Source organism: Thermobia domestica, chromosome 13 (assembly GCF_964235325.1).
Source record: "Thermobia domestica chromosome 13, izTheDome1.hap1.1, whole genome shotgun sequence".
In the NCBI taxonomy this organism is placed as follows: Eukaryota; Metazoa; Arthropoda; class Insecta; order Zygentoma; family Lepismatidae; genus Thermobia; species Thermobia domestica.
Window position 1 is genome coordinate 146,540,377 of NC_137466.1, and position 13,176 is coordinate 146,553,552.

Genomic DNA, 13,176 nt, shown 5'->3' on the forward strand with positions numbered 1-13,176 from the left:
GAACGTGTCAGAAGTGGTTTGCACGGTTTAGAAGTGATGATTTCGGCTTGGCAGACCAAGAGCGAGCTGGACAGCCAAAAAAATTTCAAGACGAAGAATTGACAGCATTGCTCGAGCAGGATTCGTGTCAAACGCAGGAACAACTTGCAGCAGCATTAGGCGTTGATCAAACAACAGTCTCCAAACGCTTGAAAGCCATGGGAATGATTCAAAAGATGTCACATTGGGTTCCACATGAATTGAAAGACAGAGACGTTGAAAGACGAAAAACCATTTGCGAATTGCTGCTTCAACGACAGAGCAGAAAGGGGTTTCTGCATCGAATTATTACGGGTGATGAGAAGTGGATCCATTACGAGAACCCTAAACGAAAAAAGGCCTGGGTGAAACCAGGTGAACCAGGTCCATCACAACCAAAACGAGATATTCACTGTGCAAAGGTTATGCTGTGCATATGGTAGGATAGGAAAGGTGTGGTGTACTATGAGCTGCTGCAACCGGGTGAAACTATGAATGGAGGACGTTATCGACGACAATTAATGCGTTTGAAGCAATCTCTGGCCAGAACACGACCAGAATGGGAGAACAGACATGATAAACTTATTGTTCAACATGATAATGCTCGCCCACATGTCGCAAAACCGGTCAAAACCTATTTAGAAAATGTCGGATGGGAAGTTTTACCCCACCCGCCGTATTCACCAGACGTTGCTCCTTCGGACTACTACTTGTTCGATTGCATGAACAACGATTTGATTGGACAGCGGTTTACTTCTTCAGAAGATATCGAAACATGGGTCTCTGACTGGATCGCTTCCAAGGATGAGGACTTCTTTCGCCACGGAATCCGTACATTGCCTGACAGATGGGCGAAAGTGGTGGCTAGCGATGGACAATATTTTTTTTAAGGTATTTATGTATTTTGTGTTTGTACTACAGCTTCAATGTGTGCGTACCAACCGTACGAATTAATTCCTAGACCAAATAATAATAATAATAATAATAATAATAATAATAATAATAATAATAATAATAATAATAATAATAATAATAATAATAATAATAATAAAGAAGAAGAAGAAGAAGAAGAAGTCACCCCTCATATTGGTTTAGTGCACAATCAAGGCGTAATCCGAAATCGGTATACTGAGAAAAAATGTAGGTGGCGTACTTAAAAAGATAGGTTACATGCGTAATTCCTGTAGTTTTTGGACAACGTACAGCAGACATATAACTGAAAACGCATGTTTTATAATACTTTCTGTATAAGTGTTCCATCTATACGTACTTTCAGTATGAAACAATGTAGGTGGTCAGGATCTCACATACAAATGGACGTATATAGCATATAGTTGACTAAGCTAACATAAGTATATGCATGTGATATACGGAAAACTGTTAGATGTCAGACATCCTGCAACGGCATGATGTAACATCTAAGGGCAGTATCTATGTTGCATATGGATAATGTATGCTTCGTACTGGTTTCTATAGTAAACAAGAGGATACCGTATATTTGTAGAATATACCGCTGTCCGGAGAACGGATTTTTCTCTGTGTACAATAGCAAGGCGTAATCCATCGTTAATTCGAGTCTCACTGAAGAAAATGGGCGTTTTTAACGATCTTCGAATTTTCTGTGTTTGTGTTCCCGTTGTCTTCAATTTGTAGACTTTAGAATAAGAAAAAAATAAGTGTGTATATGTATACAATTTTTGCACATTACTTAGAATACGAACTGGTGCTGATAAGTTCTTAGCTTTACTAAGAAAAATAAGACAAAATTAAATTTTTTGATGGATTTATTCAACATACTCTACCTTCGATTTGATGCATTTTTTGCTTCGGGCCTGCAATTTATTTAGGCCCTCTAAATAATACTTTTGGTTGGGTGTCAAACCATGAGTTCACTGCTGTAATTGCTTCAGAAATGGTGGCGAATTTTTGCCCCTTAAGTGTTTCTTTAAATTTGGGAATAGGTGGTAGTCTGATGGGACCAAGTCAGGTGAATATGGTGGGTGGTGCAAGTTTTCAAACCCTAAGCTAGCCAATTTTTGCATCGCAACATTGCTCTTGTGAGGAGATGCGTTGTCTTGAAGGTAGACAACTTTTCGGGACAACTTTCCACGGCGTTTTTGCTTCAGCTCTGAGTGAATCCTTTCCAGTGATGATGCATAGTAAGCTCCGGGTATGGTGTTACCTTGTTCTAAATAATCAACAAAGATTACCCCATCCTTATCCCAAAAAACACTGGCAAGAACCTTTGAACTTGATTTTTGCACACGAAACTTTTTTGGCCTCGGTGACGCCACTCTTTTGACTGTTCCTTTGTCTCTGGATCATATAAATAGATCCATGTTTCATCCTCCGTGACCAAACGTTCCACAAAATTAGATTCTTCCTGCTCAAAACGGCTCAAAACCTCTTTGGAAGCAAGCACTCTTGCACGCTTTTGATCGGCTTGCAAACATTTCGGCACCCATTTGGCAGAAAGTTTGTTCATGTGCAAATGATCGCGAATAATTACACCAACGCGTTCACGGGATATACCTAGGTCCTCTTCTATTCTTTTAGCAGAAATTCGTCTGTCTGTGAGAATCATTTCATGAACCTGGTCAATGATTTCTGGCACAATCACTATGGATGGTCTCCCAGGGCGGGGGTCATCTTCAGTGCCAAAATGGCCTGTCTTAAATTTCACAACCCAGTTTTTCACTGTGGCATAACAAGGTGCATGGACCCCCAATGTTTGTTGCATCTCACCATGGATCGTCTTTGCAGATTTCCCCTGGAGGAAGAGGAACTTCATCACCGCTCGACTCTCAACATCGTTGAACTTGTTGGGCTGCCCTGCCATCTCAAGCACTCACCTAAAAAGAAAAATAACTTTCCTTAGTACCAATGTTTTAATATTTCGTCACAAACATATAGACACATGTAGCTTTCAAATAAAAACAAACATTATAAATATCCGAAGGGGGAAGGGGGCAAAGCTAAGGACTTCCCAGCATCCTCTCGTATTTAATACGTAACAAATTAGGCCTTTTAAAAATTATTCTAATTTTATATAACGTACTATTTGTGATCATTAACTTACTTGGTATTTTCTTTTAGAGTAACTTTTAACTCAAACTCATTACTTTTATGTGGTAATATTACTATTAAGATAGTAGTATTATATTCTTTTACCCAACAGATACAGTGTTGAAGGAGATAGTACCTAACTACCTTACAAAAATTTGATATTTTATTTTTTATACATAAATTCTGTATAGGTTGGAAGTCACTCGCAAAGTATTTATTGCCATAAAAAATGTGCAGTTCTTGTGTAATTTTAAAGGTGAGAACTCTACGCAAAAATTAGATTCTTTTTGTATTAAACAAGTAAATATGTATTTAACTGGGAATAGCTTCTAAATCTTTCCTTCCAAATTATATAAATTTATACGTACGGATGTAGGGAGGAAGCACGTAAGGTATCTAGAAGTTATCTAGAAGTTTAAGGTTTGCTTCCCGAGATAAAACTTAATTTTATATTTTGTGAAACGAATATGGAGTTTATAGTGAAGTGAATCACGAGTAAAAAAAGATATATTTTGAATTTTAACTGAAAAACTAAAAAAGTTGATGCCAAGCATGTCGGCTTGTATTATTCCTCATAATCTCTAAAATGTAACAGATTTGAGCTAGCTAACTAGCCAGCTTTGAGGTTTCTCAACAGGATTTTCAGCCTAATGTTTTATATAGCCAAAGAATAAGAAACTTGGTAGTTGAGATAGTCAGCGTGAATGTAATTCTATACATCCAGTCACTTACGGCAGACATTGTAGAATCTATTGCATTATGTAGCTTCTTTTCTTCTGCCCAATACATAATACTCAGTATACACAACAATTTCGGAAGAATCTAAATATTAGGGTAGGTAATCAATGGACAAATGAGAGAGTCGAAGAGGGAACCTTGAGGGACTCCAAACTTAATCTAGTAGATAGGCTATTAAAATATGTGTTTACTTATTGGTTGTTACGAGTTTTACAACCAACTTCAACAATTTGACTTTATTTTTGTCTATTATTTAACAAATTAACCGTTTTAAAAGCAAATTCAATTCTTTCTTTTTAATTGCAGATATTGTAGAGCAGAAGCGACGTCCTGAAGTTTGTGATACTCCAGCGTGTATAATGGCTGCTGCGAGATTGCTTCAAAGGCTGGATCCAACAGCAGATCCTTGCGAAGATTTCTATCAGTTTAGCTGCGGCAGCTATCTCAGAAGTCAAGAAGTACCTGACGATAACTTCCATAGATCTATGTTGCAAGAAATGCAAGAAGAAATTTTAGTCGTCATTAAAAGTAAGTTGGTAACTATTATCAAATTAAGTTTTGAGTTTAGAACTTAACGTTACTGAAGGTTGAGCCTTATATGAGGGTATGCATGATTTAATCTGGCTTTACCGAAAAAATAAAAATTTTCGCATTTTCTGTCTTCGTGGAGAATAGCCTCAACAGATTCCATGGAAATGCAATATCAACCACACCTAATCGGCAGCCCTTCATAACAACTTCTTCCACTAGTAAAATCATGATTTTAGTCCGACCTGTTCGTGGTCGAAGTTGCTTGGGTTCGTTATCAACTTCTGTATCCAGGAACCGCACATTTGTCTTATCCATTACACCGTAACCATATATCTCACTGAGTTGTCAATGAAAATTGATAGTTGCAACACCACGCGGTTGGAGAAACCGGATGATCACACTCTGTTCTTACGTACTGAGCGTTAACTTCTTTTGTACTATTGAAAATCCTGCTCACTTTACCTGCTGTTGTAGAACCTACGAGCGCTGCACGATGCTACCTTTTATAATAGTGGTTTTCGACCTTCTTTCGGTTACGACACAGTCTTCTTTGTTGAGTGTATTCACAGCACACTAACGTACATGTTGAGAATACTGAGGCAAATTCTCATTAATAACTAATCCATGCGTGAACATCTCGACTCAGCTAATCTACTCTTCTCCTCTCCTATATTTCGAGAGCTTCCAGTCTCTTTCATCGTTTTTATGTAATATCCATGTTTCTACCCCATACAATGCAACACTCGACACGAAACATTTTATGAGTCTTTTTTTCAACTCTTTATTCAAAAATCCACAAAATACTTTTCTTCCTCCGAAATGCTTTTTTCGTCATCTCTACCGTTGCTTTCATTTCATGTTCCCACTTCATATCATCACTAATAATATTACCCAGGTATCGAAAACTAGTGACCTGTTCTATTTTCCCCTTCCAACTTCTACATTTGACACCGATCGCTTCGTTTCAGTCATCATAGCTTTTGACTTCCTAACATTTATTTTCATTCTAAGTTCAGGATTCGATTCGTGGCAGGTGAACACGTGCTTTGAATTTCACACAACTTATTTAGCCTCGATGCTAAAGAGGGAAACAAATTTTCAAAGTGCTTCAGACTGGTGCCACAAGTGAAATTGGAAATTATTGGAGAATTGGAAATTATTGATGATTTTTAAACACTTTTGATTTCCCTACGTTCATTTTATCATGGTAAAAATGACCAACACATTTACAAGTAAATCATATACTAAATATTATCCTGGGGTCTTAAACATGGAATCAGTAATATTCTATAATATTCCGAAGTTATATTTGAATTTGTGTTTGTATTTTACACTTCCGTGAACAAATTTATTTATTCATTATTTCCTATATGTATGTGTATTTACTTTTTTTAAAATATAATGTCTTATTAACAGAATGTAATGAAATTAGTAATTACAGGTTTGGGATATCGGATAGATTATCTCTTTTGAGATCAAGAAAACTGTTAGTTTAGAAAAATATCTTCGTGCTTATGGACACAATATTTTTTTTTTTTTTTTTTTTTTTTTTAAGAATTGTAGTTTTTCGCAGCAGAGTTCATCCTTCGGTCGCAGGTCATATAACTGAATCTAGCTGTATTTTAATTTACAGTCACGACTATTATAGAATGTGATAAAGCTCTAATGCGATGAGAGATGCAGTTTCTACCACGTATTCCCTAATCTTCTCAGCATATCAAGTAGCGTTGCCATTATCCAGAGCTCCGTACACCCACACTATCTTCATCGATTATAACGTCACCCAGAGTCTCGTCTTGGAAGCTTTATGATTTACTTATTTCAGGCTTTTCATCAACTGTTTTAAATTAAAAGTTCCAAGTTTAGCCCTTTCTCATTACATGCATTACCACCTGTAATACTCATTTATAACGTTTATGCTTCAGCTGATATACGAGAAAGAAAAATTCATCCAAATTTATTTAACTTGGAGAATTTGTGTTTCGTAGGAAAGGAAAAAAATGTACCTACGTTTCAAAAGTTTATTTTAGAAACATAACTTCAGTAAAACAGCCATTAATGAACACCTCCATAACATGGACAGATTTTTTTTCTTATTTGTACCTACAAAATTAGCGTAGGCTTATTAGAAGCAGGGGTAAAAGTGAATCTGCAAAGGTAGGGGGACGCATGACGTCACGCCGTCCCTCATGCCTATCTTTGCCCATTGTAATTTTCTTAGAAAGTGGGGGAGGCCACAGATATTTTCTGGAAGTGGGAGACGGCGTCTCCTCGCGTTGCCTCTCACTTTTACCTCTGATTACAAGTATGTGCGTAAAGAAGCGTATGCAGCCATTAGGAAAGGACGAACAACAATATTGATACCTGTTAGTTAACAGTGTGGTTTGCTACAGCTAAACAACCATTCCTTCCAAAAAGTAATGTTATTGGCAACGAACAACATTTTTTAGCGCGACAAAAAGTTCGTGTTTGATTTTCTCGAAAATTACGCATTTTATTTAGTTCAGCTCAATACATTATATCAACTAATGTATGTCTTATTTTTGGACAACGTTTTAGTTTAGGCCTAAATAGAAATTAGAATTTAAGTTAATGATAATTTTAGGCTATATTTCACTAACCATCCTATGTACTATCATCTTGCTAGTATCTTAATGAAGAGCTTCATGAAAATGTATTTCAGAATCATGATAATAGATGGCATGCTTATTGTACAGCATACACAGTAGTGTATTTAGGGGGCGCTTCCGGGCTTAAGCCCCCCGCGAAATCTTACTACTATAGTAAAGTATATGAAATATCTTTCAAAATTTTCACATTTCCAGTCAAAGCCCCCCGAAAGATAGCAAAGCCCCCCCGAAACAAAATCGTAAATGAGCATACATAACTAGAAGCGCCACTGAGCATACATAACTAGAATCTCGCTTGTTGAGCCACGATTCTTGAGCCAATTTTCTCAGGGAGGATTCTGTATGAACATTCTAATGTTAGTGTTACCAATTCGATACATCTGACGCCAGTGGTGTATTTAGGGGGCTGGCTATCGGGCTTAATCCTCCTTGAAATAATTTTGTTATATGCAAGACTTCATTAAAATTTGTCGGCACCCAAAAGGAAAAACATAAGTGCTTATTCACGTGTTGTGCATAGCCCCCCGAAACAAAATCCTAAATATGCCACTGTCTGACGCCATACTATGAAGGAGATTTAATTATAACGAAGAAATCACTAAGTTCATTTATATGTATATATAGTACGTCGTTACTCAAAGGCCCTCAGTTTGTGTATTTATATAAGCAAGGCTAAGGAAAATCACCATAAAACATTTTACGCACTATATTTAAATATTACCTTTTATTAGGGCACATAACAAATTAATCAATTACACTCCTTATAATTGTTCATGTAGCTTACACAAAGTGGATCCGAAATTATAACTATTTATCTTTTGTTGCTATGACAACCAATTTCACATCATCGAATTACTATATTAACAAAATAGCAGCGTATAACAACTGCAAAGAAATTATATCTATATATCCTTTTTTCATATATTTCTTCTTCCTTTTCTTGAATAGCTTGTGCATAATTTAAAATTATATTCAGCCCACAAAATACAAATAAAGATATAATAAAGAGTGATGAAATACAAGTATCGTTGTATATAGCGCCTGAATAATAGGGACCTTAAAACAAAAAACAAATCCTGGACCGTTAACTATTACATGCTAGTTACTTGAATTTCCGAATGACTTTTATATATATAATTTATGTATATATAGATAGATATAATATATCTATTGATATAATATATATCATTAGATAGGCTTAAACAATGCATACGCATCAAACCTACACTACTATACTACTTGACTGGTGTCTTAATACTATCCATCAACTCTAGCCTCTTTCGCCGCTCCCTGTTTCTAATGCCACCATATGTACTAGCACGTTTTTCATGATGCAGTTCCTTTTAAGGTACTGTTAAAACCAGTTTCTCTTTCTCGTTTCTATTACACCTAAAATTGTTCTTTTTTTCCTACTATTTCTAACACTTTCTCATTTGTTTCCCGTGTGATCCAGCTAATTCTCTACATTCTTTACCAAGCACACATTTTCTAAAGCGGAAAATTCTCCCTAAATACCTAAGCTTACTGTTTTCAGCAGATGCACAAATTGGGTACAATTCTGTCCACATGAATATTATATATGTAGATTAGGGGAAACAGCTTCTTCCTATCTATTACTATATTTACTGTACAGTGATTAACGTTAAAACTGAAAATGGTTGATTTGTACCGCTTCCGGTTTGAATATTACATTCGTCAGGGAACTCGATTCTTAATTGTTGACTTACATCGTGGCCAAAATTGATGGTTGTCCAGCAAATAGTTCTGGAGACTGTTTCCCTGACGGACTGACGGACAGAATGAATATAGGGCTATAGAGTTTTGGTAAACTAAATTCATTAATGAGTGATGATGGAAGAAATACAAGAAAGGGAACCAAGAAAACCACGGGAAAATTTGCAAACACAATATTATCCATGGAAAACCCACATGACCTGGGTTAGAATACCATAGATAGAAACTCTACCACTGAGCCATCAATCACCCGCTTATTAGTTTTATTCATTATTATATTAATATAAATTAATGAATGCCTGCTCATTTTAATTATTGAACGATTACATTGTATACTTCGTAAAGTCAAAAATTATAAATTTGTATTTACTGTATATAGGTATGTTGACAATAAGTGAATGTTATCAGAATGTTTGTTGAGATTTCTTTTCCATCACTGCATTTCGTTTGGTTAAAAAGTAGTTTGCAGTGCTTTGGAGCAGCTGCAGGTCTGAACACGATAATGTTTGAGACATACTGGCGACTTTTTTTGTGTATGAAAATAACACCTTCCTCAAAGCAGTAAATAACTGCAGTAGCAATACCCTACCTAAGTGATAAGACATCTCCAACTACAAGAAACTAATACAAGTTACAGTATATATTTAGTGTTCATTATGGTATATTTTTTTATTTTAACAGCTACTAGTTAGGGATGGCCAATTCCAGAATTTTTACTTTCCGGAAAGTAAAATCGGAAAAATTCCGGATTTAGAAAAAAATCCGGAATTCGGAAACATTTTGGCCATCCCTACTTTCTACATTATTTTTGCCCTCAATCAGTTCTTTGAAACTCAACCTGTAATTTTATTTTCGACTCAAAATTTCTTCTTAACACAAGTATTCGCCTAGCAATAAAGAGAACCATTGCTATTGGTATCAAGTAATATAGTGCTTACAGTCATAACCAACACTTCTTTCAGCTATTGTCAAAACTTATCGACTGGGAATTTTACGAGCGAGGCTCCTGCAGATCATATTCTCCAAAGGCTTAGAACTGGTATGAAACATTTCTCTTCGTTTCGAAAAGAATAATATCAGTAATAAATCACCATATAAAAATTATTTTATAGAGTCATCAACCCACACACACAGATAGACACACAATCTTAATGTGTATGTGTATGTCTAATTTTGAAACATATACCACGCTGTGGCATTATATTGCATCCAGTAAATGTGTAAATGGAGATATCCGGCGAATAGGCTCCATTTATATGGGCAGAATACCGTATAAAAATGTTAACTCCTGAAGTTAGTACATATCATCTATGAGTGTCATATCCTCTCTCTCTTTCTCTCTCTTTTCACACATGCACATATACGTAGATACGCATACGCGTGAGGTGTGAGTGTCTCTCTCTCTGAAATGTACACACACATTCGAACAGAGTAATTACCTACCTCAGTTTTCGCCAACAGCTGCTACAGTTTCAACCAAAAAGCATTTCACTCTTCTTTCTCTCTTGCGCCGCGTTTGACATAAATGAATTTGGGTCCTACATCCCCACACTTTGCGTTCATCCATCCACTACGCGACCATCATATTCACCAACCAACCTTTAATATGGTTTCACCTTTCTTTCACCTCGCTAACCTTTGAAATTGCCTTTTTGCTCTTAGCCTTACACATATGAGGAAGAGAGAAGGAGGGAGGGGCTAAATGTTGTACATGTACAGTGTATTTTTTGTCATTTAGAGATGTTAATTATATCATCGTCTGTTTTTTATTTCTTCGTTGATATTTTTTCTTCTAAATTTTAATTTCAGAATTAATCGATCAACCTACAACGGACGATGAGAATATAGCCATTAAAAAAGCCAGAAAGCTTTACGCGTCTTGCATGGATCGAAGTAAGTACAGTTTCTTCGTTATTTCATTTAATAAATAACTAGCAAATGTGTGTGTCATTGACAGGGTTGTTTGAATGGAAGATGCTACTGTAACAGCTCATATTAATTAATTTTAAGATTATTTGAAATACTATTGCAGCGGTTTTTGTGTATGTACTAACAAGAAAAGTTCGGGAGAAAGCACTCACCCGTAGAGAAACTAAGCATCCAATTTGAGGACCAATTCATGCTGATTACAACGAGTTAATAAAATTCCTGTACAGTTGAGAACTGATCGAGAGATTCAACTTGGAAGTTTATATGAAAAAATGAGTGTATGCGCATTTAAACGCGTTAAGTACAACATTATTAGCAACGAATATTGATATACTGATTCAGATCTATCAAAGAAAAAACTGTTTTGCAATAACTAACGGGTTTGTTAGTTAAAATTAGTCATTATACTGTTCACAACAATGATAGGTTAGATATTAAATTTGATCACTGTTTTTCCTCTGCTCTATGAAGAAATGAGGTAGAGTTCCTTGCATCATGAACATTTTATATGTGCAATTGCGCTGCATCCATCAAGGGAACAGTTCACATAAACAAAGCGAAAAACAAATTGACAGGCGATTCAAAAGATACATAATTTGTTCGGAAACCTGCCTTGTGAACGCAAACTGAAGCAATCCCATGTATCGCGGTAATCGGAACTGATTCACTAACATGGACACGAACTTTATTTGGTTGCTTCATCGGTATGTCATAATGTCCGGATGAAGAAGTTTCATACTATGTACAAATCTCCTGCTATAATCTTTCATGGTCGGAATCCAAACACATCAAACGGTTGTACAAATAGTGTGCAGTTGTTTGGTGTATTCTCAACTATTACGTCTTTGCCATTCGTCATCCAACTTGCAATGGACAATTTGTCTGTGAATGGACCCCAGTGATCAAGCAGTAACAAGTTCAAACCATCAGGCTTCGCCATGGAAGAGAATACTTAGCGCGTTTAAATGTGCATTCACTCATTTTCTCATATAAACTTCCAAGCTAAATATCTCGAACAGTTCTCAACCGTACAGGAATTTTATTAGATTGTTGTAATCAGCATGAATTGGTCCCTCAAATGGCATGCGTAGTTTCTCGGCAGGCGAGTGTTTTCTTCTGAATAGTGCTCTCAACGGGTCGGGTCGGGTCGGGTTGAAGACCGACCCGACCCGACCCGTGACCCGAATTGACTGACCCGACCCGATGACCCGACCTGACCCGACTGACCCGAACCGTGATCCGATCTGATTGACCTGACCCGATAACCCGACCCGACAACCCGACCCGAATAACCCGACCCGAGCTGGCCCGATTGACCCGACCCGACAACCCGACCCGAGCTGACCCAAATAACCCGACCCGACAACCCGACCCGAGCTGACCCGACTGACCCGACCCGACAACCCGACCCGAGTAGCCTGACCCGACAACCCGACCCGAACTGACCCGACTGACCCAACCCGACCCGAGTTGACCCGACCCGTTTGAGAGCACTATGGTCACGACACTGGGTGAACGTCAAAATGCACTCACATTGGGAAACTAGTTTTAAAAGCATAATTTTAGAAAATAAAGCATAAAGCATAATTTAAAATATATAGCACAATTCTTGGAAAATTCTCTTTAACTGAAAGTTTAACATACTGTGTTAATATTTTTTAAAGCCAATATTTACAATGCAAAATCATTGAGAACATAACAATGCAACAATGAAGAGCTTATTTTCATTTCTGTAAACTTTCCGGTGCAATCCTTTGATGTGGAGAAAAGAAAGTAAAAGAAGAAATTTTTCCGCCAACAATGAATAGTATGCAAGAACTCCATACTATATTGTTACAGTGACGACGCCAGCTTTAAGTTCTTAGGAGGGCAAAGGAGGGGTAGATACATTTTCGGGGGGCGGCTATTTGCCATACCAAAAATGACATATTTATTACGTTTGACTTATTTTACATTACATTGTGTATTTCGTTGCTGTTTTTATGTTAGATCTATATGATTATAAATTAAACTTATTTCAAATAAAATTTGTAACTTACAAATAAGTAACGTCTGCACATGAAATATTTTTCAATGAAACTTTTGAAGCCTAAACATAAATTGAATTACTTTCGCGTATGCTACAAGTAACACATTCGTCTATATGCTACGTATCTCTCGCTCTCTCCCTCTCTCTCTCTCTCTCTCTCTCTCTCTCTGTATATATATATATATATATATATATATATATATATATATATATATATATATATATATATATATATATATATATATATACAGAGAGAGAGAGAATTTACGAGGAGCTGCTGTAAATGTCGTAGTCCAATCCAGAAGGAGTGTAGGTACTAGGTAGAAAAATGAAACCGTACTTTAGAAAAACTATCTCTGTATGTACAAATATAAATTTTCATATTAATAATGAAATTCTTATTGTTTCTCAGGCCTCTGAAGGGATTGTGTGTGCCCAAACAGATAATTTCACGAACATCCAGATCCTTACTGTTATAACATTTTTGTTCCACCAAGGAAA

General features: G+C 36.5%; 1 protein-coding gene across 1 annotated transcript in view; it reads left to right on the top strand.

The window, feature by feature from the left end:
- Nucleotides 1-13,176, top strand: part of LOC145668623 (endothelin-converting enzyme 1-like) — a 438,357-nt gene that overhangs the window by 233,659 nt on the left and 191,522 nt on the right. Inside the window, exons 3-4 of the mRNA XM_081736665.1 lie at nt 4,129-4,350; nt 10,527-10,610. Coding sequence (XP_081592791.1) covers nt 4,129-4,350; nt 10,527-10,610 — 306 coding nt within the window. The remainder of the gene's footprint in view (nt 1-4,128; nt 4,351-10,526; nt 10,611-13,176) is intronic.